The 19,620-nt window shown below is 27.7% G+C and overlaps 1 protein-coding gene and 1 pseudogene across 2 annotated transcripts; both read right to left on the bottom strand.

Annotated features, from left to right (window-relative positions):
- Window positions 1-3,969: 3,969 nt before the first annotated feature.
- On the bottom strand, window positions 3,970-4,851 carry LOC132929994 (uncharacterized; annotated as a pseudogene).
- A 902-nt stretch (window positions 4,852-5,753) lies between these two features.
- Window positions 5,754-13,180, bottom strand: LOC132928525 (zinc finger protein on ecdysone puffs-like). 2 transcript variants are annotated; one of them, XM_060993266.1, is made up of 9 exons: window positions 13,023-13,180; window positions 11,461-11,797; window positions 11,249-11,317; window positions 10,726-10,829; window positions 8,799-8,844; window positions 8,656-8,733; window positions 8,346-8,597; window positions 7,322-8,005; window positions 5,754-7,204 (listed from the first exon to the last, which is right to left on the bottom strand). In XM_060993266.1, exons 2-9 carry the CDS (start codon window positions 11,791-11,793, stop codon window positions 6,746-6,748), a joined length of 2,025 nt encoding a protein of 674 aa, XP_060849249.1. In that variant the 5' UTR covers window positions 11,794-11,797; window positions 13,023-13,180; the 3' UTR covers window positions 5,754-6,745. The 2 variants fall into 2 exon arrangements, with proteins under 2 accessions (XP_060849249.1, XP_060849250.1); XM_060993267.1 differs by having other exon boundaries at window positions 12,928-13,177.
- Window positions 13,181-19,620: the final 6,440 nt, after the last annotated feature.

Raw genomic sequence — 19,620 nt, 5'->3', positions numbered from 1 at the left:
TGAAGAACTGGAAAATTTGAGGTTGACTAATGAAAATTTACGTAAAACCAAGTTAAAACGGAACGCTGTAGATGAAAAACATAATAGCATACAAGATATATATAAATCGAAGTCGGGTTTAGAGAGATTGGAAATGTTGGTTGTGACGTGGTCCAGTGATGCTACCTGCAATTACCAATATCATGGTTTTCGGCGCAAACTGAAAGGCATGTTGCACGCCATCAACGTCAAAACAAACGTAGTACGCGGCGACAGTGTTCAATTGTGGTTTGTTACGAATAACGCCAAACAGGACTTTATAGACTGTAAGGGATATCTGAGAACCGAGGCAGAGAGAACAACGGGCGTAACGTTGAAAATGAGCGCCAATAATATCAATTTGGTTGACACTCCGAACATGGACAAATTCAACACTGTGGAAGTTTTTCGAGAGTTTGGTAAAATGGTCGGCATGATCGAACTGGATGCCAAGTTTTTACATACAATTTTGGAATTATCACAGAAACCGATGCAATCAACGTCCGCGTCAACGGTACGCAATCAATCGAAATCCATCGAAAAGCTTACCGAATTTATCACGCAGCAACCCGATAAAATGGTTCAAGATATATACAAGTACGTATTGGATGATTATAATCATAGACATGTTAGTCAATGATTATAACAACTTACTAACAAGAAACAAGATATACATGACAGGCCACGGTTTAAGATATACACTGGTTGCACTTGCACAACTACCTTTATAAAATAAATGGACTCTCTCATAAGGCATTATCATAAGCATGTAGAACTCATAGAGTAATACTATAGTAATATTACTCTATGATAGAACTACGAATGAGCGCTCCTCGTGTGAAATTTTAGAGCCACAATCTATAATATCTATTTTATATAGTATTTTTGAATTTATCCTATTCTTACGCTATAGGTAGGTAGTGCATACATTGCTAGCCATAAGCGTAAAAACTAAATTATAACAATTATTGTATATTTAGCACATTATAATTTTGAGGGTTAGGAGGGCTAAGACCTTACATTAAACTTCTGGCAAAGGGGGTTAGTCCCCTAATGCCCCCGATTTCCACCTATATTGCTAGCAGCAATAAGTAATAACTAAATACCAAATACTATACATTTATAATATATACACACGACACCTTAATCTTAATATTAGCCTCAGAATTCTGAGGATCATAATCTTATGAATAATATTAAAACAGTAGTGAATAGTAGTACCTATCAGGGGCGGCTTGTTATATGAATACTATAAGAACGACTGCTCCTGCCCCGAAAATGGGGGAAAAAAATGTTTTAAGTTAAACAGGTAATAATTCATAACAAAAGATTGATCATTAAAGTAAAAAATAATTGATCTATATCATAACATGTAAAAGTTAATGAAAAATTTAACTAAAGAAGAACCTAAAAATATTACATTGCTCTTAATAAATATAGTTGGTGGGGGATGGGTGGGTTGTTTTGAAACTTGCTCTTTGAGTTTTGAAAACTCAAGCCGTCACTGGTACCTATAGTATATACTATATTTAGTATAATTTTACCACAAGTCAAGGAATAATATTAACTATTAAATAGGTACCTACGTCTGTTGTTGGTCGCTAATATGATTAGGTACAAATGTACAATATAATAATTAATAATATTCCACGATAGATACAAGTAGTTAGTAAGAGTGACAATATATTAAAATAAAACACGTAAATTAGAAAATAATAAAAATAAATAATTTTATTTGTGGCATAAGTATTATGTACCTAGATACGTATAAAGATTAAAAAAATAATTTTGTTTACCTTGTATAGGTATAACTGTATAAGGCCTAAAAATAAGTATAATTCATTTAATCATTGGTTAATTTTGATAACTTTTTTTTTGATCTATTATTTTTTTATTTTCCTGATTTATTTTATATGTGTACTAACGCATTCTTATTGATATATGTATAATAAGTGAATAGATAACTCATAACACGAGATTTATGATCGGAACATGGACATTTTTAAATTTAAATTATTTATTTTAAAAAACTTCAAATGTATCCTCAAATACATTTTGGGAACTTGCTTGCTTATAATAAAACAAGATTCTAACAATTTTAAAATATTAAATAAATTTTGATCTGGCTTTGTTAAAAATCCACGAGATTTTAAGTTGACCAAACTTGCTTCTTTTCCTAGAAATATTATTATAATCTTTTAAATTTTTCATGCATAATTCACATTTGAAACGCTTTATTAAACATCTTTTTATATACCTAAGGAAAAGTTAAGAAATATATTAATTTTATATTTTATCATTTACATAGAACTATAGGTCTATATAAGTGAAATACTAACCCTGCTAAACAATAAACGATACATTCAAAAGATGTTGAATCAGCATAATCATGAATCACGATCGAGAAAAATATCATCACAATCATAATGACCGTCTTCTAAAATATTATCAATTTTCTCTTTTAATACATTAATTTTCCTCACTCTTTCTGGTAAATTTTCTGGGTCTTTAACTATTTCTTTCAAATCAGATAATGTATTCACTGGAGTATTTTCTATAAAAATTAATAAAATAATAAAATAATTAAATTTTAAATAACAATATTATATACCAAATCTATTTTTTTATCTATTACTAATAAATGTAAAACAGTTTACCAGATGATATTGAACAATTTCCAGTTTTTGAAGACTTTATTAATGAATATACTAATAATATTCTATACAGCTGTAGAAAAAAAAAAAATTCTAAAATATAAGAAAATAATTTAAAAATACAATTTGTGTTAATGACATCTTTAAAGTCTATGGAAAAGTAAATTGTTTTTTTATTTATTTTAGAATTTTATGTATAAAACATTATTAATTTACAGTTAACCCCACAACTAAAATATGTAAAACCTATTAAACAAAATACAATTTAAAACTGTTTGATACTAACACAACTATTCAAATACTCTGTGGTGTAGTTACTAGGGGTGGCAAAGGGGCGATTGCCCCCCTACCTACCCTGAAAATTAACTTTTAAACAAAATTGGTAATTTAAAAAACTGTATATTGAAAAAAATATTTTTTTGATTGATAAGGTTGTTGAATTGATATATATATAATTATTATTGTTAAGAGTAAATTTGTAAGTTTGTAAAACAATTTACCACAGTATATTTTAGAATTTATATAAAAATAATACTTTTTTTTTTAAATAAATATAAGAAGTTGTATAATATTAAGTTCTATATTGAATCATTTATTTCATTATTTTCATATACTGAAATTAATTACTAATTACTACCTATATACTTGTGTATTTGAATTTTTATAATCCATGATTATTATGAACAATTTTGAATCCCTCCCCCCAACTAAAATTCGTAGCTACGCCATTGCTGAGTGAAATACTACAACAAAGTACTTTACCACTACGATTAGTACCTTTTTTGAAACAAAAAATAATGATTTAGCTATAACATTTAATAAAAATAAATCTACTAAATAATTATAAATGTAATATTTTGCATTCAACATAAATTCACAGGCTGTGTATGATGCAATACATAAAAAAACCTGCAAATCTTTGATATTTTTTCTAACGCCTTCAGCAGGAAATCGGCGATTTAGGACATCAAACATATAATTTAGAGTACCTAATAGCAAATAATTCACTTTCTTAAGAATCTTGAAGAGCTTTTAACCTCTTTTTCCTATAAAAACTTCATTCCTACTACTACAGAAGAACTAAACAACTATAAATAAAGTTTTTATTTGATATTAACATTTTCCAATACATTATAAATTATAAACATTGACCATAGTTTAATAGTTACAGATATAAATTATTTTACCTGAGTAGCATACTTAACCTTCATTTTTGAAAAATTGCTAAGTTCAAAATGATGTTTTATCAATAAACCTTTAAAAGTGAATTAACTTCATTTAAAAATAAATTTATGTATCAATGTTCTGCTAAGTTTTGCCATGTCAGCACAAGTTCATGATCGGCTTTACCAGTGTCTTTACCATTTTTTTAAATTTCATCTCCAAAATCTTCAAGGCCAGAATATGTAAGGATTTTACTATTTACAGCTATACTTTGTCTTAAAAAAAATTAATCTAAAACAAGTATACCCTTTTTTTTGGTATTCTGTTTTCTCAGAAAATTGCTTTTTAAATAATTTGAAAAAATTAATATCGAAGCTTCAACCAATTTTTAATGCCAGTAAGTGTTTTCTTATAGTTTTCACACATGGAAGTGGTATTATATTTTGTTCTCTCAAAAATTTGTATCCACTTGGTGATCTAGGTACATTATTTAAAACAATTTATGGTAAAATATATCATTAATATTATTTTTTAAATTGGTAAATGATACACAATTATTTACCTTATTTGGAACAACAGACACATCATCCAATTTTCGCTGTACCTGCGTCCTTTGGAATTTTTTGTTTTGGCTGCAGCAAAAATGTCTTTAACTAGTTCACACTGCATAACATTTATACCAGAATTAGCTAATGACTGCTGTAAAGAAATATTTTGCATCTGAAGATATGCATCATTTAATACATTTTTCAACCTTTTTATTTCTCTTATGGTTCTATTATTTTTTGTCAACTGTAATGATTACCTATGTCATTATGTTATTTTATACTTTTACTACTATTATTCGTTTGTATGATTTTTTTTTTATATATAATTTTATTAAGCTTTTAAGAATAAAACAAAACTGCAAAATATTTAAATTCTTGTGTGTTAATCCCTTAGTTGGAGTGTGAGACTATTTACTCCTTTTTAGTTACAAGTAACAAATTTAGGTTATTAATTACATTGGTCCCATCATTGATTTTTATGTGGTGTGTACATATTGGAATTTGCAAAAATCTAAGATATACGGTAGTTGGTAGACTAAACTGATTAAACAAGCACATAGAATATGGATAAAAAGGTACTCAATGTAGTATTAGGTGATGAAGTAGTAAACAGTAAACCTACCTACATTTTTCAAGGTACCTGTACTAGCTGTACCACCCCACTTACCTAAACTTAAGTTATAACCCAAAAACTATTTGTATGAAGTATTTACATTTTTATGTATTCTTCAAAAATGAAATGAAAAATATATGTTATATGTACTACTTCAAGTCAAAAAAAATCACCTGGCATTCTTAATGTATTACGTAGTATAGGTACAACATTGTTGTATTTTGTATACTATATTCATAGTGATAATAACAAATTGGTCAAATAGTTCAATTTTATTATTTACACAGTAGGTACTTAGCTAATAACAAAATGGCTAGTATGAAATAGGTATTTATATATACCCTACGTATAACACATATATATGAATGCACAATTGATAAATGCACAACAGAAAAATATTACAATGTATACCAAGTGAGTTTATAGTCACTGAATTATTGAAAAACTTCAATATCAACATGCTATTTAAGATTATAATGAAAGACATGATTACCTGATAATGTATTGAATTTCATCACTTTCTTCATTAGTTCATTCTACTACTAACTTCCATTATATATATATAATTATATTTAATCTCCTCACTTGTCATATGAGACATTTTGTGTATAACCATGTATTACTCATTCCTTTCCACTGACTTAATTAAAAATCATCACCTTCTTGGAATGTCTTATTAGTATCCCACAATTATATGGTATAGTCGTATTATGATATTTCATGTTTGAACAAAAATAGAGTAAAACCATGCAGATGTGAGGTATTAGATATAATTTATTATTAATTGTATATAAATATATATATGCAGTATAAAAGTACAATTCGCTTAAAAACAATAAAATTGGCAAATATTGTAGCGAGAAATATACGAATGTAGTTAAGAGTATGATAATATTAGGTTAAAAATACAAATTTCATATACAATTATTTATGGATTACGCTAACATGTTAAGTACACTTGTTTAACATAAATGATGTTGAATACATGCACCTGATGTGTTATGATTAATTTGTTGGAACATAAAAAATAAAGTTATATAAATTACATTATGTTGTATGATCTACAGTTTTTCTTTTTTAATGCAAGTTATACAAACATAAGAGATATATTCAATTATTTTGAAGGTTCCTAAATTTTTAACTAAAACTAAAAATTAGATTATATAATATTAAATTTAATTATTAACTATATTATGTTTTAAAAACCAATTTTACTTAGCAAAATACCATTGAAATATTCAATTTATGCATATAATTTATTACATAAGTGATTACACTAATTCAGCTATTTTTTTTAAACTATTTTTAAATTTTAACAAATAAAAAATGTCATAAAGAAATTAAAGTTTTTTTAGTTAACTTTTTCTTTGTAAAATAAAATGTTATCACAAAAAAAAAATTCTAAAAAAAAACTAGAAATATATAATTTCTAAAACCAAATTATACACATAAGATAAATATGAATTTCACTCCATGATTAAAAAAGTCACAAATATTTTAAATAAAAATGCAATTGCAAGAGATATACTATACTGAACACGATTCAAAATATTTAAGTATACTGTTTATAATTTAAATGATTATTTTTTATTTAAAGTCAAATGATATTTTGAATACACATTAATGAAGAGTATTTAAAAACAAAAAACATTAAAAATTACAAATTATTGGGTACTCAATTACTTATTCTAAAGTTGTATATCCTCCATTTATTTTTTTTTTTTATTATTATTTATTTAAATGTGACTTTAGCGACTCGATCGACCCCTTCTTGCTACTCCTCGACCACGACCTCCACCTCTACCACGTGTTGGAGTAGTTTTGATAGCCGGAGCTGGAGATTCTTTTACTGGTTCAGATTCTGGTTCAGCAACAACTTCTTTTGTTTCAACAACAGTATCTGCAACTACAGTATCTGCAATTACAGGAACTGGATCTGGAACTACTGAATCTTCAGAATTGATTGCTTTCGACTCATCATTACAAATTTCATTAGATTTAATCTCTTGCATATTTTCATCATCCATAGGTTCAGATTCTGGCTCAACTATGCCATTTTGCTCAACTACGGGTTTATCTTCTTCAGTTTCATCCAAACGAGCTTTTTTCTCAGGTGATTCGGTTTCAGTTTCTTCTGTGTTTACATCATTGTCATCATCATCTTTCTTATCATCTTTCATTTTGCGCTTTCGGTTATTGATTTTAGCCTAAGAATAAACAAAACAAAAAACAAAGACATTGGTTTAATTTTATTAAAAATATTTTACACTGTAAATACCCATACAGTATTTTATTATTAATTTTGCGAAATAAATTATACTCACATGTAACTTTGTGATAGTAGTGAAGTTAATATAATGTGAAGCAGTTTGACAATGTAAATCTGCTTCTTCATCATTCTTCATAAACATTGAACAAATACGACATACATATCCTCCCGTCTTAACTACAAGTTCACGACCAACAACATTAGCAGGATTATATTTTTCATCTTTTTCCTTTTTAATAACTACTGCATCTTCTTTAGCATTATCATTCTGTTCCTTATTAATATCATTTTCTTCTTTGGAATTATCAATCTCTATCATGGAAGTATCATTCTCTGTGTTGGAAGTATCGTTCTCTTCTTTGGGAATATCATTTTCTTCTTTTTCCTTATCAACATTGGTACAAGCAACTACCTCATTATCTTTATTGTCATCAGATTCCTTTGTAATTTCCTCTTGTTCTTCTTCATCATCATCATCATCGTCATCTTTCATATCTTGATCATCAAGCATATCTAATTTTGATGCAACAGGTATTTCTTCTGAAGGTATATCGTCTTCAATCACAATCACATCAAGCAATTCAAATTCATCGTCTTTAAGGTCCGGATTAAATTGACGGCGTTGTTCACCAACTTTACGTAAATGATCAGAAGATAATTTGTGATCATCCCATTCTAAACGAGTATGGAATAACGTATCACACATTTTGCATTCTGGATGAAGAAATTGTTTCAATTTCTAAAACAATAAAATAATTTTAGTTTGAACACAAAATACGAAAATACACATATTAAATATAGATATTAATAAGTTTTAAATAAGATATTGATTTTATTATAGTTATTAATCTAGTATCATATTGATGAACACATTTTTATTTTGATGTACACATTCAGAAGTTACAACAATTTATTAGGTACAAAATAAATTAATTGGTTAGGCTATTTTAGAATAAACTATAATAATAACTATGTAAATCAATATCAAGTTGCTGAAATCATCAGACTTATATATTATGCCAAAATATATAATTAAATTTACGAAGAGTACTTTGATATTCATTTATTTAGATACTTACGCGATGACGATCACTTTTACGATGTCCAGTCAAAGGCCCATAGAAATTAATATTGCACATAGGACAGTAATTACGGAACAATGGTTTTGCTTTTCCCTTATTTTGAGCTTGCATACGCTCTAAATCAATTTCTCTTTGATTTTCAGCTGCTTTTATCTGGTGGCGCATTAACTCTACTTGCATTTTGTACCCTTCATCCAAGTATGTCATCATCAATTCATGAGGACGACCGCGTACGTGTTTCTCAAAAGACTAAAATAATAATTTTTTTATTTAATTGTGTCTCAGTATACATTAAACTATAACTTACAGCTCCGTCCCACATATGTTTTTGACAAACATGACAAAATAATACAGCTGTTGGAATACCATCATAATCCACATGTTCCTAAGTTGTAGATAAAAAATTAATTAATTACATTATATATTGGTTAAAATGAAAAATGTATTTACTTGGTCTGTTGTTTCTTTCTTGACACCATTTGTTTCATTAGTAGAACTGTATAAAAATAAAATAGAAAAAGTATAAGTTAATAAAATGAATCAATAATATATTAATACAAAACATACAAATTAGGCTCCTCGAGAAAAATAAAAATAAAATTATTTTAAAGTTAAAATAAAACCCTAATAAATATTATTAAAGCAAAAAAATAGTAAAATTGAATGGCAGTTCAGTTTGAATATGATTATTTATTCCATAAAAATAATATCAATCATAAATTCTCAAAATATTAGTTTGTTTCAAAAAAGAAAAAGGATATAATATTATACAACAATATTGGATTGTGTTATATGACGTATAATTAAATATCAAACTTATATCATAACATTTTGTGTTTTAAAAATAAAATACAATGTACTTGGGTGAAAAAATAAGAATTTGATAACATCTTTAAATAAATAACAGGTATTAATTCCTTAAATGATAAAATTCCTGCAGTACTGTATAAATAATCGTACAATAAGTAAATACTTCTTAATTTGGATATTTCCTATATGCAGTAAATGTGTTATTAAAAGAAAATAGAAATATTAAGCAACATACTAAAGATACCAAATTAAATGTTAGACAATGGTTATAACATTTAAGGTGACCAGTCTACAATGGAAAAACATATTATAATTATACTGCAAAGAATAAATTAAAAATAAAATTTGTAGAAAATCTAATATTATACTTAATGAATTAATAGAATAATTATATATTTTGAATACAAATGGATTGTTAAAATTGATCTTGATATTAACACCCAATCGTAATAAAAATAATAGATATCTTTAATCACAGTTATCAAAAGTTGAATGTGTATTATATAACAAATGTTTGGTTGTTTGAATTTCTCTAGTTTTTTTAAAATACTTTGAAATCATAAATAATAATTATGAGATTTTTTCAAAAAAATGAATTAAAAAATGTGTATTTATGTATAAATATAAAGAAAATTATAAAATAAAATGTAATAAAAACAATATTTTACATTTTCAACTATTTTAGAATAATTTATTAACCAATGAATACCTAGATAAAATAAAAAATAATGAATATAATGAGAGTATATAACAACCACTGATGGGATGTTCACGTTTGTAAGCATTAAGACATAATTTTTAATTTTGAATAATTAAATAACATAGTACTTAATAGATTTAATAGTTCATTGATCACGCAAATCAATATTTTATTTATTTATTTAAACAGCTTCTATTGAATTTAAAAATATAAAAACATAAAATAATAAGAAGTATACATAAGCACAAAAATGTATGAATAAAATATTATCCTTTCAAGAAAACTAACAAATATTATTAATTAAGATATTAATAAAATAATAATTTTATTGAGATAATACATAATTATCTTAGGAATTAGAAATAGTTAAAATAAATAATTTATAATAATATAAACATATCAAACTTAATTCTAACTTTTTTAGTATATATTAAAATTTATATCATATATATACTCCACCCCTAAATATATTTAACTTAAACTATAAAAATTAGTATTTTAATTAAGTAAAATGGTAATACAAACCAACTTTTAGCTTACAGACAAATAAAATACTTACTTGATATTTTTATGCTTAAGGAATTATTTATACAAGTTATAAAATAGATTTTTGAATCCATAAAAGTAATATTTCTATTAAGAATACAAAATTATCTATTAAGAAGAGAAACAAATAATAAGGGTTATAAGTGTAGAAAATAATAAATCCTATTTCTTCTAATATATCAATAACGCAATGGAATATATGGGCGGATAAAATAATTTAACTGAAGAGGTTGCCAAATCCTTTTAAAATAGCAGCGAAGAATTATATAAATATATTTTATATAAATCCGGAATAATAGATTTTATGAAATGATTCCTTACCTCTTATCATTTTTATCCGCTTCAGGTTTAGAATCCTTTTTCTTATCGTCCTTTTTTGGAGGAGGTCTACGATTGCGATTATCAGGCCTGCGCCGGTTTTGGTTCTGGCGGTTATCAAACAACCGATCAATTATTGTGCCAGGAACAGAGAGATTCGATAGAGCACAACAAATGAAAAACAAACTCAGATGAGATTATGAAATTTGTTCGATAATTCGATTGCCAGCGAAACGAATCAGCCAGCTCCAGAATTCAAATTGCCAACGGCAACAGGCCAAACTCAGATTAGCTAAAACGCTCAGCAATAAATAATTGGCAAATCGAAATAATTATAATAGAAAATTTAGATATACTATAAACATGATTAATTACTGTATAAAAACCTAACTTAAATAATTCCCTAATAGGTACTATTAGGAATATTTTAAAACCTATCCATTTTTTTTTTCAAATTTGTAATTTAAAATTTTAAGAATCTATAAGAGCTTAAGTACTATTTTTTTGAAATTCAATTTAGTTTTACCTTAAATGATTCCTGTCTTCTCACCATTCCAGGGTTTGGACCCCAATTTTGGTTACTTCCATATCCACCCTAGAATATTCAATATTTTGATTTGTAAATAAACCAATAAATTATAGGAATTTAAATAATGCACGTGTTCTTTTAATTAATTATTTGTGCGAAGTTAACATACAAATTATTTATAAATTATTAGATAAAAATGTGTTTATTACCTGATTAGGTGCTAATAGCTTAGATAATAAATCACTAGCTAGAGCCATTTGATTTGGATGAACATTTGGCATCATTCCACCTCCTGGAGAAACACCAGACTCCCAAGGACTCATCTTGGGGCTTCTACCATAATTATTGAAGTTATTGAAACGACCAGTGCCACCTCCATTGAAATTTCCACTGCCGCCGCCTCCACCACCAACTCCTCCACTTCCATAATTGCCAGAGCCGCTAAAATTATTGCTAGGATTTTGTCCATAAGAACTTCCATAGTTGCCGTTATTTCCAACGCCATAATTACCACCACCACCACTTCGACGATTGTAAGACATTTTTCTATCAATCAATTAAACATAAGTTAAGATTAATGAGAGGTATTAAAAGTGTCTAATTCAAATCATTTAGAGATAATAATTATTAAAATTAAATAACCTTATTAATTGTGATTTAAGAAAACTATTTCTGAGTTTTTACCAGTTTGTGTTCAATTCAAATACAATTTTTTTCCCATATAAGTAAAACTATTTAGTGTTCTGCTTTTTTTTAGTTATAAAGATTTCAATTTCAATAAATGAAAGCTATCTCCATTAAAATGTTAACATACAACTATTCAAATTATAATAATTAGTCTTCCATCAAAAAATTATATGTAAAAAAAACGTAAATAAAATACGATACCCAACAATAATTTATTGTTATAGCTGTTAGGTTAGGTTATTTTAATTATTGATCCTAATAACACCTATAACATGAAATCTTAGTCTAACATTTATAAATTATCCAAAATCCTATTAATGGGGATCATGTTGGCCCTGCATCACTAAATGAAATAATCTGTTGATCATAACATGTATCAGGTCGATAAGACTGAATTGAAAATCCCCCCCCCCCCCCACTTCATCACACCAAACTAAAAAAATCGGTCACTCTAGATTACCCACTATTAATATAATACAGAACGAAAAAAAAATCACAAGTATGTGTGGTACAGTCCAGTATAGCAACCCCAATAAATATTTTAATGTCATCCAAAAATTAGCCGCAAAGCTTAAGCCCGGCGTAAGTAGGCCAGTCACCTCTCACGTGTATCAACACGTATGAGTGTACGACACTATGACGCCGTGCCGGTCGATTCGGTGTCTGAAAATCGATATATAATAAAATCACATAAAATCCGAATCTGCTATCAGTTGTATATTAAATACTTCAGATGATGGCGGAGCGTGCAGGAAAATCTTTTTGATATTATGATAATAATTAAATGTATAATAAGCAATTAAATCGTTGTCAACGAGTATAATATTTACAAACTAGCGGGATGGGGATCGTCAGGGGAACGGCGTCGGCGCGCGTAGAGATAAAATATTACGGGAGATTTCTTAAATTAGATCGACGGTCGCGTTGTTGACCAGTTTATTTTGTTTAATCAAATATAACATTATATTATTATCGTCTACAAACGGTACCCGTATTAAGCGATTCTCAACGTGTGTCGTGTACCCGGCGCGCGCCCTGTATAAGTAGTTGGCGTCGGCGGCAACCGAATGCTGCAAATACTCACGGTAGTTCGTGGGACAACGACGACGATATCAATCTGCAAAATGAATACGATGAAGATTGAGCTTTTTGAACAGATTTTATTCGTGTAGATCACAAAAAGAACGGACACAAACGAACAAGTTAAACAAGAACGGCGGCACGAGAATAGTGTACGAAAACTGCAACTAAAATGGCGGAAACCGACGCCGAAACTCGGAGTGGTCGCGTACCAGTGTGACCAACAGCCGACCAGTATAGCGTCTTGTAAATATAAAATATAATAATAATTATTGTTTTACGATTATAATATAAGTACGTGTACCCCACGATCACGATTTAAGAATATATTAATATATATAGCCGTATAAGTTACTCTAAGAAACTTATTTTTTGTTGCACAAAATGCTAACGAATCATAGCAATAAGTACAGTTGACACTTTTGAATTTTGGTGATTTATTATTATTTTCGTTCAACAAAAGTACAAAATATATCATTATTCATAATTTATTATCAAAATTATCAATTAATAATTTTTAATTTGTTAGTTTATGTTTATATAAATTACATATTTATAAGAGTAAGCAAACTACATGCATACGTATATATACGTAATTATATATCGATGATATATTATATTATATGGCGCGGCCCCACATTCTATGACGGGCGGATGGACTTTGTCGCTTACCTATTACTCTTACGCTAAAAATGTATAGAATACCTACCTTTCTTGTCACAAATTGTACGATATTCAATTTTCATATAAGTTATTTTTATCGTAGTTAATAGTTTAGAGATATTGTAAAAAAAGTGAAAAATTTTACCTAAAATCCAAGATGACGAACTGTTGCGAACCTCGGAGGGATGACGCATTTTTTTTGGTCAATCAGGGCCTCAAGACAAAACTTTTCGTCAAGTTTCAAAACTAGTATTTTTTGCAAAATTAGTCAAGTCTGGATTAAGATAATTTTTGGGCTCAGTGCCAAACAATTTTAGAAACCCATAACCATAATTGAAATATATCAGAAAAAAAAATTATACTTATAAATTCGTGTAGTAATGAATTATAAACATTATAAGCTTATAATAATTGTTATATTATTTATTAAATAAGGTAAATAGGTTATTATCTAACCAAAAATATTAGGTAAACAAATATAAATTAAAACGCATAATTATCGTAATTCTCAACATTCTGTGATTTAGTGATTATATATAAATTCAATACTCTCGCATAATTCTTCTTAGGTTTCCTACGCGTAACAATATTAATTAATTTGTTTTAATTATTTTAAATGTTTACCCTTTAACATTTTTTAAATTATGTAGGTACAAATGACAATGTTAAATGCAGATTGCAGTTATATGTTTAGATATTATGTCAAATAAATGTTCCATAGATAAATGTAATGATTGTATACTTATGTTTAATTATGTAAATCATAATAAAATAACGAATAATGTATTAAGTTAATACAGGGCTTTTTTTCCAATGAATATTGTTAGGGTTTTGTTTTTTCCGATTACCTCCTACACCTACCGGCTCCAGTCACCAAGATCGTGTTATGATTTCACCATCATTCATAATTCATTATGATATGTAAACAAATTGAATAATTCGTTATAGACGCGGAGTGCGGCAAATAGTATAGCGTTATGTGCATGCGTATACGCATATAGTGTAAAATCACAAACTTCGGAGGGGTATATCGGTATCCGGCCAAAATAGCAAAATAATAATGGCGAAAATAAAATCAACGAATTTTAAAAAAGAGCGAAATTATACGATTAGGCATTTAGTTAGTGAAAATAATTTTTAAAAAAACAATTAGGTTAGTGACTAATTATATGCTACATCAGGGTGGTCCAACCTTTTGTAGTTGGCGGGCCAATTTACACTTTCATAAAAACACCGGGGGCCGCCAGATGAAAAAAATTATATTATTACCTATTTATATTTTATTTTATATAATACACAAATAATTAATTATTATTAAAAAATTACAATAATACATTACAAAAAAAATAAACTATTAATGTGATGATTGGCATTGTTTTTCAGTAGCCAATTTATCAATTTCAATTGAACACCCTGTGGTGGCTAATCTGATGCACGATTCTAAAGACGAATCGTGAATACGGTTTCTTGATTTTGACTTTATTAAATTCATTGTAGAAAATGCCGATTCACAAATATACGTACTGCCAAATAATGACAAAATTTCAAGAGAAAAATTCCGTAATGTTGGGAATTTTTCTTGTGAACACAGTTTCCAAAACTCTTCAGGAGGCAGATTTACTTTTGATTGAAGAAAACAGTCTGATTGTAAATCACATAACTCCATTTGAAAATCGGGAGGTTGTACTGAGATATCAACTGTCATTGGGTTGTTAAATAATTCAAATTTAGGTTTCAATATATAAAAATCTTTAAATCGTGAATTAAATTTTGTTATTAGTTCTGTAATTATATTTTTAAATTCAATAAAGCATACCGATTGATTTTCAATTTTTTTAATTTCTTGACATGATGGAAAATATGTAATATCATTGTAGCAGCTACATCACCATTTACAAAGTTATTATTATTATTAGTATTATAATTTTTAATTAACAAATGAAGTCTTTAAGCACAGTCCTTGTACTTTTTTTTCCGTGGTTGTTCTCCAGCATTATACTGTTCTCGTTTCAATTCTTCTAAATTTTGAATTTTCTTTATTCCGTCAATACATGTCCATATGGTAGGGTGGTTTCCTTCTAAACAATATACAAGCTTCACATTGACGCACTGCTGAATTACAACTGTATTAATTTGTCTTAGCTCAAATATAAAACGATTGACAATCTTATCTCGGTATATTTCCAATATTAAAATAGTTATAATAGTAACTAAGATAGCACATTGACGATAACCCGATACGTCCGTGGGTACTGGGTATATATTAATGTATTGCGCCAGAAATTACAGGTAAAATTGGTAAAAATAAGTTTTATTAAGTTATAGTTTTATATGTTTTATATAGTATTTGAAAAAGAAATTATAAAAATTTGCAGTTTCGCTATTATGCATAATCGCTTATTTTAACCCTTAACTACACGCGCTGGTGTATTTTGTACACCAATATTTTTGTTTATCTTGTTCTATTTTAGTTTTTATTTGTTTTCAGTTATTCTCCTAATCTAACCTTTTCTTATCTAATATGTAATAGTTATTAATCCATTTCAGTCGTCATTTGATGTTTGTAGCCACACAAACAAGCTCCGTATAAAATATTTTTGTATCGGTGAACAAAATACACCGCGCGAGTAAGATATTTTTGCTTTTATCAATTATAATATAGTAATAACAAAAATTTTTTTTATTCATTTTTTTTTTATAATTAAATGTTAAACAATATTAAGTAGTATTTTGTTCTTTTATTAGTAAATAAAGTCAAATATATATGCAATACGACATTGATTTCTGCGTAAAACAAATTGGTGTATAAAATACACCGCGCGTGCAATTATTGAAAAAAAAATGGCGCGTGTAGCTAAGGGTTAAAATTCGCTATTTTTATTTTCGCTATTATCAATTCGCGATTTTTACATTCACGGTTAATTGTTTCGCTATTTTGGCCTAGACGGGTATAACTTCCAAAATAATCATTTGCGCAAATTCGTTCTTAACTCGTTGAAATACGTATGTATCAACAAAGGGGAGCTAAACTGCAATTATACCGCAATTATACCAATAACATTTAGTATTTATGAAGTAACAAGTTTGGTATAAATCTAGTTCAGCGCCCACGCAGTTTTCTAAATTTTATAACTTGGTACTAGCAGCTTCCTTAATTAGATTCCGTACTTTTTTAGTCATTACTTGCGAGTTTAATGGCCCAACAGTCAATACACCAACGTCACCAATATTTGTTTTCTACATAATATTTCCCACATAATATAGGAACAAAGATATTCCGTATTTCCACGATTACGACTCTGGTTCAGTTTAGGACAAAGGCATCTATTATATATTTTATAAAGAAAAATATTTCCTGTGCATTGACCAGATAGATTTTTAATATTTACATTTTTTATAAATATAAGCATATTATAATTTAAAATGGTTTTAATTATTTTTAATCGTTAATAATATTTTTAAATAAATTATGTTTTTCATAACCTAACAAATATAATAATAGTATTTGATACATTTTATATGTATAGTTTTGTTATGGGGTTGAAGCATACATACCATGTCTTAAGGTGTAGTGTTTACTGTTTAGGTATTTAATATTACATGTACATTTTGACTGTGTCAATTTGTGAGAAATAAATGGACATTACTACATTAGTATAGTATGTTGAATCCGTTATCGCATTTTCGCGACGAAATTTGAATTCCCGGATTTACGATAAATTCTCGATAATAATCAAAATAAACCATAAAGGTACCGCATGAGGATTCGTCGGTTCTATCATCAGAAGCACCTCCCTTAGGCCTTAGGTATCTACTTAAAATATTTCATAACTTACACTCTATGCCTGTACTTCTATGCGCTTGAAGTAATTTTTTTTACAGTAGTTTTGCTAATCCAGACAATTTTTATTTCGTACTTACTTTAAATTTCTTTAATTTTCTATAAATTTTTATTGATATATATATACATATGTAATACATATACATCAGAATAATAACTATAATAATGTGTAATGTAAAATTGTAAATAAATACATTTTGAATTTGTATATATATTGTATTTATAAATACATAAGGTGTTTTTTGAAAAATATTAATTATTTGTAAGTTTAAAAAAAGGTCATTCCGAGTCCGGTCCCATCTAGTCCGGATTAGCAAGACTACTGTATTCATCCCCCCTTATTTAATTTCTAGATCCGCGCCTGTATATATATATAAATATATGTATCATAATTTCATAGAATACCTGATGACGATCATTACCCAATTTTGTAGTCCCTAACTGACAATACCTAGTTTTGAATATAATATTTATTATTTATTCATTAAATACCTGACCTGACTAATATATACGAACAACACATAAATTAAATCGTTACCTATTAGTTTATATTTACTATCTATCATAATTTTTTGAAAAATTATATGACATGTATTATGACTATTATGTATATACGACTAATATATCTATATAACCGTGTAATATACTAATAAATAATAATAAGTAATAGTCATTGGTAAGTATTAAAATTACAGTTAACAATAATATAGGACTATATAAAATACGTTTATGTTATTATTCAATAATAGTAATCCACTGCAAGTAGTTTGAAACAACATTTATTTGATACAGGTATCCATAATAAGCTAGATACCTAAATACACAACTACACATGTTAGTTTTATTGACTCATGATATTTGTAACAAAATTATAATATATAGGTATTAAAATTGTTGTTAAAAAAACTAAAAAAATTGTTTAGACTATGGTAAAAGGTATACCATTAGTCTTACATTACAGGGATGGGCAACTGGCGGCCCGCAAGCCTTGTTTTTGTACAACATTTTTAAATTACATCATACAATTTTAAAGTTTATCGTCTATACTCTTATCCAGTTTATCCTATCGATGTAATAAATGTTATCTGGTATTGAACATCTTTAAATGTCTAAGTGTCATGTATAGTATATACATACGTATTGCTTTTAACCATAGCTGCAGTCGACTCTAGTATCGTGCTGTCGTTGAATTTATTATTTTCGTGTTTTGTAGTGTGTTTGCCGCGTTATCATTAGTAGGTAGTCACACATCCTTAAAACTAACATTAAACAATTATAATAATACTAGTAATAGTATTATTTATATTTACTCGTAATTCAATTATTTTTAATAACTTTTTTTGTATTCACTATTGATTCATATTATAAACAAAATAAATGCTAATATTTAAAATACATATTTTGAATGACTTTTTTTTTACTTACTCCTCTGGCCTGCTAGATTTTAATTTTCTAAAAATTGTGTCTGCACTGTTGTTGGTTGGACTTGGACGGCCGGCAGCGGCGGTGGCCTTTGTAGGGGATTGTAGTGGCGAGGAGGTACAATAGGTATAACGGGATTGTGGCGATGGTCGATGGAGGTGCATTTTAGGGGCTTGTGGTGGCGGTAGAAGAATCAATTGGTGATGCAGGGATTGTGGTGGGGGAGGAATCAGTACTATTTGTCATGGGTAGGTGCGGTTAGGTTATATATAATATATTATTTATCTTAGATAATTTCGGCTATAATATTATCATCTTCAATAACATTTCTAAGTTTGCTATCTACTATCTAGTGTTTTTATATACCTGTCTTGTGACCTAGATTTAATCAATTAATTTATATTGTACTTAAGAGGACGCCATACACCATACACGCATGTGTTGTCTCTGTCTTACTAACGTACATCATAACAAATTTTCGTTCAGTAGAATACATTTTATGACGTTAGCTTTAATATTAGAGTAAATTTACCTATTATCACATTTAAAGGTAAGAATATTATCTAGACAATGTCATATGATTTTATTGATATTATTATTTTAAAGTGAGTTACAGCTATGTAAAATATAACAACTTTAAAATGTTCATAACTCACTTTAAAATGATAATATCAAT

The sequence above is a fragment of the Rhopalosiphum padi genome, chromosome 4 (assembly GCF_020882245.1).
Source record: "Rhopalosiphum padi isolate XX-2018 chromosome 4, ASM2088224v1, whole genome shotgun sequence".
Lineage (NCBI taxonomy): Eukaryota > Metazoa > Arthropoda > Insecta > Hemiptera > Aphididae > Rhopalosiphum > Rhopalosiphum padi.
The sequence above is the reverse complement of the archived record's forward strand: the minus strand, read 5'-3'. Positions and strand labels throughout refer to the sequence as shown.

Coding starts and splice junctions, on each gene's coding strand:
- LOC132928525 (XM_060993266.1), bottom strand. CDS start 11,793: ATGTCTTACAATCGTCGAAGTGGTGGTGGTGGTAATTATGGCGTTGGA. Junction 11,318..11,460: donor AGCTATTAGCACCTAATCAG/GTAATAAACACA, acceptor TGAATATTCTAG/GGTGGATATGGAAGTAACCA. Junction 10,830..11,248: donor GAAGACAGGAATCATTTAAG/GTAAAACTAAAT, acceptor GATAACCGCCAG/AACCAAAACCGGCGCAGGCC.